General features: G+C 43.0%; 1 protein-coding gene and 2 long non-coding RNA genes across 5 annotated transcripts in view; 1 reads left to right on the forward strand and 2 right to left on the reverse strand.

The window, feature by feature from the left end:
• dnm1a (dynamin 1a) overlaps positions 1–2152 on the reverse strand; it is a 112621-nt gene extending 110469 nt beyond the window's left edge. For all 3 annotated transcript variants that reach the window (XM_088940790.1, XM_088940791.1, XM_088940789.1), the window contains exon 1: positions 1740–2152. In XM_088940790.1, the coding sequence (XP_088796916.1) occupies positions 1740–1900 (161 nt within the window). In that variant the 5' untranslated portion in view covers positions 1901–2152. The remainder of the gene's footprint in view (positions 1–1739) is intronic.
• On the forward strand, positions 93–6383 carry LOC148816070 (uncharacterized). The gene is made up of 5 exons (XR_016094756.1): positions 93–279; positions 4817–4946; positions 5456–5489; positions 5645–5695; positions 6115–6383. It is a non-coding gene; the product is annotated as an uncharacterized LOC148816070 (long non-coding RNA).
• Positions 6384–7127: 744 nt separating this feature from the next.
• Positions 7128–9422, reverse strand: LOC148816071 (uncharacterized). Its single transcript, XR_016094755.1, has 4 exons — positions 9374–9422; positions 8878–8929; positions 7939–8322; positions 7128–7545 (listed from the first exon to the last, which is right to left on the reverse strand). It is a non-coding gene; the product is annotated as an uncharacterized LOC148816071 (long non-coding RNA).
• Positions 9423–12529: the final 3107 nt, after the last annotated feature.

A 12529-nucleotide genomic window follows, 5' to 3' on the forward strand; every position in this document is an offset into this window, starting at 1 on the left:
ATGCTGCCACGGTCACAACTGGAAAACCACACCGGACACGACGTAGGCCGGGCGTCTCCAAAAAACAAAGGAGGAGCTGCTGGAAGACGCTTTATTGCGGGCGACGGGAGATAGGTGTAGTGGCATGGGAGGAGTTTAAAATCAGGGTTCCCGGGTGTGAAAAAAAAGTCCCCCGAAACGGTAAACACATTCTTTAAGGAGCCTGACGTTTCCGTTGCCATGGAATGGAGAGAAGCGTTCAGGCCGGCCTCGCCAAACGCACTGGATGCTGCAGTCCAGGTACAGTACGCGCGTTGGGACCGGCCCCCCGGGGTGATATCCTCGCTAGTCCGCTCGTCTGCGGCTTCCCACACAAGGTCACGGCAACGTGCAAGCCACAGACCGACCGCGGGTGTGTGCAAGACGCGGTTCGCAGCGGGGACCCGTCCAGGGAACAGGGACAGAGCGCCCTACAGCTGCCTTGTGCGTGTGTTCTTCCCTTGAAACCCGCAGCTCGCCAACCCTTCCTCAATGTGCTGAAGGTCAGAGCTGAACCAACGCCGCAGACCGCGGCGGGCTAGCTCGCCGCCTGCTAAAAAGTGCAACAAAATGGCAGCTGTGCTCTTTTTAAAACACCGCACTCCGTACTACAGCCGATGGCTCTAAATATTTCGTAGGGGTGTGCGTGTCCTCTAAACAGCACCCCAGAGCGCAACTGGACTGCACCAGCGAGATCTAAAAATAACACCAAGCTCGGAGCTCCACACACCGGGGTTAGGTGCTCTCCTGCTACACGCATATGCATATTTGATATATTGAACAGGGACGTCTCCCTTCAATAAACATCCTTAGGAAATTATCAAGTGAATGCATGGAATTGCTAAATACATTATGTTGATACCACTTTAGAACATCCCGGCTGCACTATTTAACAGCCATATTAATTTTTTTCCGCGAACAATTGGGTCTGAACTCCGTTCCCTCAGTTCACTATCTTTTATTCTTGCAATTGGGGAAGAACGGGCTGTGTTTCCAGCCCGTGAAGTTATCTGATAGATGGCAGGTTACGTGCGCATTTCTCATCGCATCACCGTGCGAGCGCCGCTATCACCTGCCCCGGCGACCCCCGCAGGGGCTTCAAATCTGCGGCTGACAGAAAAAAAAAGACAGTGATCGTTTTCATCTTGGGGGACGAGAGGGACAATACGAGGCGAACGCGAACACGCTCCAACAGCGACGGTACGTTCTGCCATTTAAAAATCGATATAACCCCCTAATGTCAAAACCTCCACCATCAGGAGAGCTCGAAAACACGCTTGGAAAAAAACGGCTCCACTAGAATTAGTGCACCTCAATAGGACAGAGAAAGAATCGTTGACACTGGTTACAAATAAGCTAAATATAGACCAGGTAATATACGGGTTGAATTGATGTGTTGTATGTTCTATTGTATAATATGTCCACAGCACTGACAGTGCACACTGTTTATGTAACGGAATAATCTCCGCTCATATTTGCCCCCTAGCTATGACGATGGCTAACAGGGGATTTGATCGATTTGAGAAAATTCAGAAACCCTTCAAGAGCAATTCCCCCCCTTGAAAGGCGAATTGAATTTTACAGCCGCCTCGCGATTTGTTTTTATTTTTCCCAATGCGTTTTTAAAGGGGTAGGTTTTTGGAGACCACGGTATGGCCACGGTCACTTTTGCTGTCATCTTATTTACGCAGCGAAATACCCCCCCCAAAAAAATCACTTACTTTCCAACGAAGTTCTCCAGAACCGAGCTTTTACCCGCACTTTGCCCGCCGACCACGGCGATCTGGGGCAGATCCAGGTTGGCATTTTGTCCGATTGCAGAAAAGGCATCCTGGAGCTGATTTACCAGAGGAATTAAATCCTCCATCCCTCGGTTACCCATCTTTGCAAGAATAGCCTATTCTCCCTCACAGCCAATAAAATGAGGGCAACCCCCCAAAAAAATCGTTGATCTTTTTATTAGCTGGATACTGCAACGTCTGGACCCGATGACTATGTTATTTTTGCATGCACCTTCATTGATTATACGCTGTCCGTCTCCCTTCTTAACGAAACGCTGCTTCTCGCCTCCCCCTCTTCCTCGGCTCTGCTGTCTCCCAGCTTGGCTACAGGATGATCTCCGCTCTTGCCGGATAAATGGGATATCCTTGCGATGATCGGCATCGGCCACCAGGGGGCGCAGGGACGGCGTGCGCCAACGTGGACCGTGCTTGGCATTCTGGGAAACGTAGTTTTTTTTGTATTGTGATAGAACGGTGATAGCTGGTATTGCCCAGTGATGAGGTGTTCTTCATCTTGCTCAATTTTGTTTTAACAAAAGCTGTTCCACAAAGCAGGTAATGCATTTTTTAATTGACTTTTAATCGTACTTTATGGAAATTAAAAGCAGCTTTTTTATTGAGCAATTCTCAAAGAAAGGTCTCTTCTAGAAAAGCTCTTCCCAGGCCTGGTACTTCTGGTTTTTATTCTAGCTGAGCTCTACATCTCCAGTGCTATTTGCTGACTTAATTAACCCGCTTTCCTGCTTAGACGTAGCTTGTTTCTCTGGTTACTCTGAATACTCTGAACGCGAGGGAGGTCCTGAACTCGCCCAGCTGGGCGACTCGGGTGGGCTGCTTGGGCTGTGATACCGATCTGAATTGCTGGGTGTTGAGGAGAACAATCCGGTCCCTCTCTCTCTTCTGGATCCTGCGCTTGCGACAGACACACGCTGGGCTCTGGGGAGGGGCAAACGTCACCGCGGGGAAGCTTGAGGACAGAGGCGGCACACATGAAACATATCCCAGTCCTGAAATAAGGTACCTACTGTAGGTAGGCAACAGACATCAAAGAGGCCAGTGAAGTCTGTTCTTCTGAGGATGCAGGACGATGAAACGGTTCTATTTCCATTTTCAGCGGAGTTGAAACCACTGCAGTGGGGAATTTTTCTCCCCCTCAAAATGCAGAGCAAATCAATACTGGGAGCCCGCAAAGCACAGACTATGGCGCGCTGCATCGGAGATGAAAAGGATGATTTATGTAACACTAGAGCACTAATATACTATAATATACAGCAGTGAAGAGACGAGGCCTGCTCAGGGGCTAGACTGGAAAAGAGAATGGAACAGCACAGCCAAGTAACAGTCCTGTGTGTCATCGTGTAATCCAAAGTGATCTGTTACATGGTGCAGGAGAAACCTGCAATATCATCCCCTCTCAGATGAAGTTATTATTAACTCTCTCAAAGCACTTTACAGGTAATTGGGACCACCAGTGTGCACCTGGATGATGCGACGGCAGCCGTAGCGCACCAGTACTCTCCCCACACACCAGCTCTCAGTGGGGAGGAGAACAGAGTGATGGAGCCAGTTCAGAGATGGGGATTATTAGGAGGCCATGATGGGTAAAGGCCAGGGGGAAATTTGGCCAGGGTGCCGGGGTAACACCCCTACTCTTTTCAAGAAACGCCTTGGGATTTGGAATGACCACAGACAGTCAGAACCTCGGTTTAATGTCTCATCCGAAGGACGGTGCCTTTTTTACAGTATAGTGTCCCCGTTACAGACCACAGGGTGCGTACCCCTGCTGGCCCGGCATGGCTCTGAGTAACTAGTTAGCATGCCAGAGTCTTGTTCGGTATCGGAATGAACCAGATGAATCGCTCCTCTCAGACAAATTTGACAAAAACTGAAATTCCAGTTCAAAGAGAAGTAAATCACACCACAAAGTAACCTGAGTGGTCACTGCCCTCTTAGATCTTTTGTATATATCATACAATTTCTTAACTCCAGGATTAACTCACATGTGAAACATGTTTTACTTGATCTCTTTGAAAACATTTACAAGCTGAAAATGTAGATACAGTACGTAGACTAGAACAGATTTATCTCCCCCTTAGGGTGCAATTTATTGGTCATGGACAGGGCTGAAATATCCCCTAAAAGGGGATTTGGAAGCTTGTTGTGTAAAGTGCATTTAAGGATAAAATCAAACCATTTCTTTGCGTTATGTTTTGTTCAAGTGTACTCTTCCCAGGCTCTTGTTGTTCAAATAGTCACGCTGACACAAAGAGAACAAGTCGAGATCAAGGTGAGCGCTTGGCTCAAGGACTGTGAAAATGGATAAAAAGACGCATTTCTACTCCACAGCAGCAAACAAAATGGACTGAAATGAATGAATCACTTTCAGGTCTTAAGAAAAGCGAAGGAAGTCATTCATCTTTTATGTCAAAGAGAGTTTAGCTGAGAAGAAGTACTGAACAGTGCCACCCTGACCGTGTTCCTTGTACTAAGATATTAGGATGTACACTGAGTGGATGTAGTTAACAGCCTACAGTATTAATCAATAATGGGATCTATTTGAGCGCATGACCCTGGGGTTTCATTTCACAATTACTCCACGAGTCATCACTACCTATGGAAATGTATGATGGATTAAATATAACCTACAAGCATGTATATTAGCTTAAACTCCAATAATCATGCTAATAGCGTGTATGCCTTTTATTAATATGATTAAAATAAAGGATTTAGCTCCTAACCAGAGAAAGAAGGCAATCAAGCAAATCAGTTTAAAGGGCAATTGGTTCACGAAATCTTAGCTGTCCGTTTGTAATTATTGGTTTTCAGCTTTTCATTGCTATTGATTCCCCTCTTACTTATTGATCACTGTTAAATATGCATTGGTGCAGAAGCATTTGAGCTTTCATTCACATATCTTTGGCTCTCAGATGGTCATAAGGATTAAATGTACTAACTGTGGAAAAAAAAAGATTTTGAAACTTGTAAGCCATGAAAACATGCTGGATTTCTTCCGGAAGTTTTCAGGTGGAGCCAAGAAAAAAGCTACGTGCGCCGTCAGTCTGTAGCCACGCCCACTCGGGTGACATCAGTCGCAGGCCACGCCCCGCGCACCTGTCCGCCAGGTTCAGCGGGAGAGAAGGGAGCTGGGTGAGTTTGTTCCGCGTCTTTTAATGATTTTTTTTCCCTTTATTTTTATGCATATAAAATTTAACTCATATAATCATGAAATCGAAAACTCGCAGAATAAGGGGGTAAAACCCGTATTTTCGTTGGCATTTTGTAATATAAGTATTTTCTTTACCAACGCTTCTGGTTAACAAGCCACCTGTGTTTCACAAACAACGTGTGTTTTGTTCTTACTTGGAAGAAAAGCTCTGTTGTAGCCGTAAGGACACTGCTGTGTTGGTGAAATAAAAACGTCGCTTTCCGTACAATATGTTTATCTTAATATTTCTTCATCAAACACTTCATGAACTTTGTTCACAAAATCAAGCGTGTGCATTTATCCAAATCCCCGTAAAGTTTTTTTCATTATTTTCCAGATTATGTAAACAATTTCGTGGTAAAAATATTCGCTTCTAATAGTTTTTAGTTTAAATGGTCTTTAAATTCTAAATTGGGCTGTTTTGTGTTTTCCGTTTATTGTCTTCGGGCAGGACATGATTCGCACTGAATAATGGGTGTATAAACGTAAGTATAAACATTTTATTCATTTCTTTACACGTATTTTATTGAAATATATTCTGCGCTATCTGCCCTGGTGAAAACGCCGTTTGCTACTATGAAATCTTGGTTTAAATTATCTTTAAATGGTCGTATAAATACATGTTTTCTTGTGTTTCCAGTTTGGTGTCTTCGGGCAGGACATGCTTGGCTCAGCTGCTGGAATTAACCATGTAAGTATAAACGTTTTTATTATTTTACACGTATCCTATTGAGGTACACTTTATCTGTACCTGCCGAACATTGTTGTTGGAAAACGTGATGCACCTTGTCAATGGAAGATTTAGACTAGTGAAACTAGATTTCTCCAGTTGCAGAAATGGTTTTGACCCGACAACACTGTAGGCCTGCTGTTTAAAGAAAGCAATTTTCTGCTAAAACTGCGATCACGTTAGTTTTTTTAGGCTTCAATACCCTGTTGAACAGGAACATTTTCTGTTACACCAGGCTAATTGCTTTAATCCAACTGTAAATCTTTTTAAACAGTTTCATCTTCTGAACGTGTCCGTCAATACTCGAACTAACTAGCTGGATTCGTTTTGAGATCCTGTTACAGAAAGCACAGCTCAGACTGATTTCTGTTGTTTTGCAGGAAATGAAACGAAGTTCCAGTCTTCATGCTGATCGCTGCTCGACAGAAGCCTTGGAGAAACAGTAACGTGCTGTATGTTTCTGGTTTTGCCGTGTAGTTGCATGCAGATCTTTTCGTACTCTGTTGACTTGTAACAACATTTAGCGTTCATGTAGCCGTGCTTTGACACTTTGTAATTGAAATGTATGTTACTTTCACTTCGAGGACTGTGCATGTGTAGTACTGGAATGCTTTGTTTTGTATGCAGTTTTCGCTCAATAAATTGTCGATTGAAGTTTGATTGTGTTCTTCATTTCTTGTGCAGAGTTCTGTACCCCCTTGGTCCTGAAAAACCCTGGTGTTGGTGAGTTTTTTGGCAGAGAGATTTTGCAAACAGTTTCTGAGAATCGATGCGATGGGCTGTTTGTTGCTTGGAGTGCCCGGCCGCAAGGGGACACCCTATCGCATTGTGACTTGGAAACTGCAGAGGCCACCCCCTTTTTAAGTGTGGCCAGATTTTCCCGCCAAAAAACTTAGTCTATACCGGGGCCTTTTCAGGGCGTGGTCTCCACCCGTCAATCAAACCAAGCCCCACCCACTCCGCTTTTAGGAGGGGGGGGGGGGGGGGGTGATTGACCACAGCTCTAGCCAAGCCCACTCACTCCCAGCAGGAGAGGAAGGCAGGCTGGTGATGGCATTGGTGCCTGTGAGAGGTGGGTCTCCTGGTGTGGACTTAGAAAGCTGTCAGTTGCAAGCTGTGACTGATAGGCTGAGTCCGCCCGGGGTGCCTCGTCTCTCTCGGGCCCAGGCCATCTCCAGCCTCCCTTCCCCTCTAGCTGGGAGTGAGGGGGCTTGGCTAGAGCTATCCTCAGTTCTCCCCCCGGGGCTGTACCCACGCTCCCTCCTAGGGACCCTTTCCCCCCCAGAGACTATCTAAAAAGGCGGGAGCCTTCGCACTTTTCCAAGTCAAAGTGGTGCGTGACGCACACTGCAAGACAACCCTTCGCACCTTCGAAAATACACGACAATGCAGACAATGAAATCAAGAGTTTTTATTGCAGAATTCACAGCACATACAATAGCAGCAGTCAACAGAAAACATGCAGGTCAAGAATAAAATACAGCACTGAATCGGGACATTACAGATCAAGCCATTGGTAACAAAAATCAAATGTAAGAAAAAGCACACATTGTCAAGAATAAATTGCCGGAGATCGTCGGAGTGCAGAGAACCAGGAGCCGCAGCACATACAATAGCAGCAGTCAACAGGACATGCAGGTTAAGAACAAGATAAATCGGTATATAAAGGGTACACTACAGATCAAGCCACTGGTATCAAAAATCAAATGTAAGGAAAAGCACACATTGTCAAGAAGAACCTGCCAACGCTCGTCAGTTGCTGGAGTGGAGCTGGAAACGAGATCGTCGGAGCGCAGAGAACCAGGAGCCGCCTAAATAAATAAATTTAAAATCACTCAAATTGAACAATAAACCATGGGAAATCACCAATACATCTCAGTCCCACTACTCCATTATTTAGAAAATACGTTCAGCCACACAAAAATCCAATGCTACTTGTAAATGCAATACCAGGTAACAGCGTGTATAATATTCAAATAAACACGGCTTTGAAAACCATCGATAAAATGTGTTGGTATTATCCATCTTTACACAATGAATTCAATAGATGAATAAAAGTATCTTAAAACTCCACAAAAGCGCCATGAAATGAAAAGAAGTTATCAAGTTGGTATAAAAATGTTCTTTTGTTAAAATGCTGGGAAATACGTGTTGTTTTATCGAGTTACCCAAATATTGTAGTGGAAGGTAGGAACATAACTTACCTTGAAAAAAAACACTTTCATAAGTGGAGGTCCGTTCTTCAAATCCCTTTGTTACCTGGAGAAATAAAGAAAAATTTACGAATTAGTCAATTTCATCTTTACAACATTTTATAATTTCTGCGTTATTATAATCCGAATCCTAAAATTACAGATTACACAGCTACTAACTTTATACAGCACAACAGTCAACAGGAATCTTGCAGGTAAAGAATAAGATACAAGATACATCACTGAATCGGTACATTACAGATCAAGCCACTGGGATCAAAAATAAAATGCAAGAAAAAGCACACATTGTCAAGAATAAATTGCCGGAGATCGTCAGTTGCTGGAGTGGAGCTGGACAGGAGATCGTCGGAGCGCTGAGGATCAGGAGCCGCAGAACTGAAAATAAAAGAAAAAGGATCATGTTAAGAAGAAACCGGATTTGCAGAATCGATTCACTTGACGTTCTGAAGTCTATTAACTTTTCAAACAAGCTGCCTGAATAAAGAAATATACAAACACGATCAAAGTCAATAAGAAAGCAATAGGTTAGATTTTCCATGAGAAATCACAGATACATCCCAAACTACTCCAATTTTTAGAAAATACGTTTAGCCACATAGAAATTCAATTCTACTTATAAATGAATGAATAAATAAACTTAGAAAGTACCACTTTCAGCATCTATAACATTCGTTTTAACTCCCTGCTTTGAAAAATTGTTACAATTTGTTAGTATTATCCATTTTTACGCAATGCATTCAATAAATAAAAGAAGCTTAAAATTCAGCGCCTTAGAGTTTCCACTTTCTATTTAACAAAAGCACAACGGAACGAAAATCAGTTATATAGTCAGTATAAACCCGTTCTGGTGTTAAAATGTTGGAAAACACGTTTGTCTTACCGACTTACACAAAGATAAATAGTATAGCGGAAGGTAGGAATATAACTTACCCTGGAAAAAACTTTCATAACTGGAGGCGAATTCTTGCAATCCTTTTGTCACCTGGAGACATAAGAAAACTACGAATTAGTAAATTTAGTCTTTACAATATTTCATAAATTCGGAGCGGAAAATGTTATTTGTAGCCCGAATCCGAAAGGATACACAGCTACTGACTTTATAAAGCAAATGTTTGAAGATAAACTACAACCTTTTTTCGTTAAAGAAAACCAACCTAGATATACAATATCATTAAAAAACACGAAAAATAAGTATAAGAAATGAACGATATAACTATAAGAACGCTTAGTACGAACTTCAAAAACTTCCGAGAGCACGCCGAAAAGGACAGGACACTAATTTCGGCGTCCTAAAACACAAATTAAACCGAAACAAATACAAACAACAAAATTAGCAACAAGAATACATTCTTGTCTATCTTTCCTCAAAGTAAGATTTGATTTTTGCACTTAAAATAAGAAAAATAGAAATAAAACGCAAACGCACCTAACGCCGCAGAAACTCGTCCCGCCGCCATCTTGCCGGGCGCACCTGTGGAACAGGTGGACGGGGCGTGTCCGCTGAGGAAGGTCACTCTGGAGGCGGGCTCGGCTCCTGAATGACAGCTGTGGATTCTGTTACAAGGGCTCAACACTGACCACACTGAAGAGAAATAGAAACTGTAACTCACCAAATCATGCATAAAGTATATAACGGCTAAGGAGTTTCAGACTCCTAATACAGTGACATTCCCCTACGAGACTGCTCGCCAGACTCGTTTAGCTTGCGGCCGGTTGATCGCATCAAGAGAAATGTGCTGGAGAGAGACTCCTGTCGCTCCTAGTTAGGACTGCACCTCTCTCTCACTGCTAGTGCCACACCTGTCCTGCAGGTGTCTCAGTGGTATAAGGGGCTGCTTTTTAGAATTGAATGAAGAACTATTCATTAATTAATGCCTTAAACCCCCTATTGTTCCCAGTTTTGGGGAGCCCCGAAAATGGAGCCCCCCAAAACGGCCGGCGTGGTAGAGAACAGCCCCTTCCACAAACTCACCCCGACAGCGTGAGAGCTTCACCCGGGGCTTAGATCTCAGACTGACGGGGAGGCTCGGGGCTCGTCTTCGATTCACGGCACTCACGGGGAGTCGATGTGCTTTTCCGAACTTTAGAAGTGTCCGATGGTTCAGCCCGCGGAGCCACCAGGCCGGCCACGCAAAACACCAAGCGTGTACATCTCTTATCCTGCCTAAAGCCAAGTCACGGTTCGGAGACGAGGTGGTTCCGCCTGTTTGCTCGGTTTTATAACATTAAGGCTACTGAGACGCCTTTGTAATGCGCTTTTCTAGCCGTTTTTACTTCTGGACACGACCTGTTTATCTTTTCGAATGACAGTGAAAAATAAAGCATCAACATTTGCAATAGAGTTGGGGAGCCTGCATGTCATGTCAGACGTGAAGTCTGAGAGGTTAACATGTTAATGGTTTTTATTTTTTAGAAGAAGGTGTCTAAAATGATTCTCAAGACAATTAAAAAAAAACTACATGATATTTATCTAAACCTTTTATACCCCAGCTGGTGTGTGGAGTATCTCTTTAGTTCCCTTATACCGGTAGTTGTCAAGACCTGTATATTTCCGTGGGCGTTTGACAAGGTTCCATATGGAAATGTAATCCTTCAGATTAAAGATTTAAATATCGAAAGCAATGCATACAAACAGAATCTGAACTGGTGCATGCATAGAAAACAGTATAGTGATAAGGATGCAATAACAAGTTTTGCAATCAATGGAGTATCACATCACTCCTTCTTACTACTATTAGAATAGCTAGTATTTAATATACTATAAAACAAGAGTCAAGTACAAAGAGTGCAGGTGGTAAAAATGTTGTCTATGAATATCAGACGGCTGGCAATTAACTAATGGACGCAGTGTCTTTATATTAACTCACAATTGTCATCTTTAAGAGAGAGATGCAAATTAATTTTGATTGATTGAAAAAGTTACCAAAATTCAATATCGTGTTATGAACTACCTAAGTTGAATTAGTACATAGTGTCCTTTCCCTTAAAAAATCATGGTTCCTTTTCACTGGTTTCCGAATTTTCCATAAAAAAGATAGCACAATAATGTTTTTGTAATACAGGAATTCTCTATTCGACCTATATTACAGGTCTTGTAATACAGCTAATTCTTGTATTTGTACATACTGTACGTGGCTCAAAAGACAGGTCGAATCTTTAAACGTCCCTTGATTTGCATATTTGCATTGAGAAATGAGACAATGAGAAACCGATTGCTTCTTCAGATTAAAAAAAACGGCTATGCAGTATTAAGACGTGCTAGATAAAGCCTTTTTAAGAACACGGAGTTGTTTGCTAATGCTCGCTTTTTCGGGCTAAACCCGGAGACTTCATTTTCCTGTTCACACAAACGTACAGAAAATACTGGTATTAGATTTAAAATCAACCGTCGTTTCCAGACGGGGTTACTAGCTTTCAAAGTCGCCGTACATGGTCATGTGATTACCTGAAAAAGAAGGCGCTATATCCGCTATTTCTCCGGAGGGAAAGCAGCTGGGAAGCTACTGTACTTGCAAAGGCACAAACCGGCACAAACACAGCACTAACGAATGCGGTGGGTTTACAGTGAATTTACGGTAAATTCAAACTGACAATTTCTCGGCTTGAAATTTCACTGAGTTTCAAAAACATGCTTCCCCATCTAATCTGGACTAGAGGAACGTGGGACTGGGAGAAAATGTTCAACTGCTGATGGTGTTAAAGTTCTCCAGGTGGCACAGAATGACACTTTGAAAGCATGTTGCTTCTTCTAGTACTAACACTGGCGGCAAGGGGTTGCTATATTCAGTAAATGGGCTCTGAAGAATTTAGTGCAATGCCTAGTGTGTATGAGATCAATCCAGCAAATTCCTAGATGGAAATCCTTGAAGCTAAATAGTGTCAGAACAAAATGTTTACTGGCAGGCAATGCAGGTACTGTGCTGGTGGGAGAGATTCCCAGTAATGGTGGATAGCTTCCCTTAGTCTGGAAAGTCACACTTAATCCTCTTAATTTGAGTCCCATGTGAAAAACGGGACAGCTTTTTTGGCTTTGTTTTAGAAATATTGCCCGCGTTGAGATGCAACTCTTTGCTCTGTGGGCTTCCTAAAGACTCTCCTCAACGAGTTGCAGTATGTCCACAACTCTGCAGATGGACTTCTCACCCACTGTATCTCTCCATTGGTGGCCTATGAAGTCGCATTTTCAAATAACATTTTGTTACTGACTTATAAGGCTCTGAATAATTTGACTCCATCATACATCTCTGAACACCTCCTTGTTTACACTCCTTCCCATAGGCTCCATTCAGTTGAGGCTGGTCCTCTGCTCACTGTACTTGGCACTAAATGTTATACTACTGGCCGTGCTTAGAGTCGCAGCTCTATGGTTATGGAATGCCCTTCATAGCTGTCTTTGAGAGGCAGATTCTTTCACTGTTTTTAAATCTAAATTTTAAACACACTTTTTAAGCCGGGCCTACACCTGCTTGTCTTATATCTTGTCTCGCATGTTCCAGTTTTATTTCATGGTATTTTTTTTATCACTATGTACAGTGGCCCCTGAGTTTGGAAAGGCACTTTTCAAACAAAGGTTATTATAATT

The sequence above is a fragment of the Atractosteus spatula genome, chromosome 23 (assembly GCF_055471065.1).
Source record: "Atractosteus spatula isolate fAtrSpa1 chromosome 23, fAtrSpa1.hap1, whole genome shotgun sequence".
NCBI classification, from domain to species: Eukaryota; Metazoa; Chordata; class Actinopteri; order Semionotiformes; family Lepisosteidae; genus Atractosteus; species Atractosteus spatula.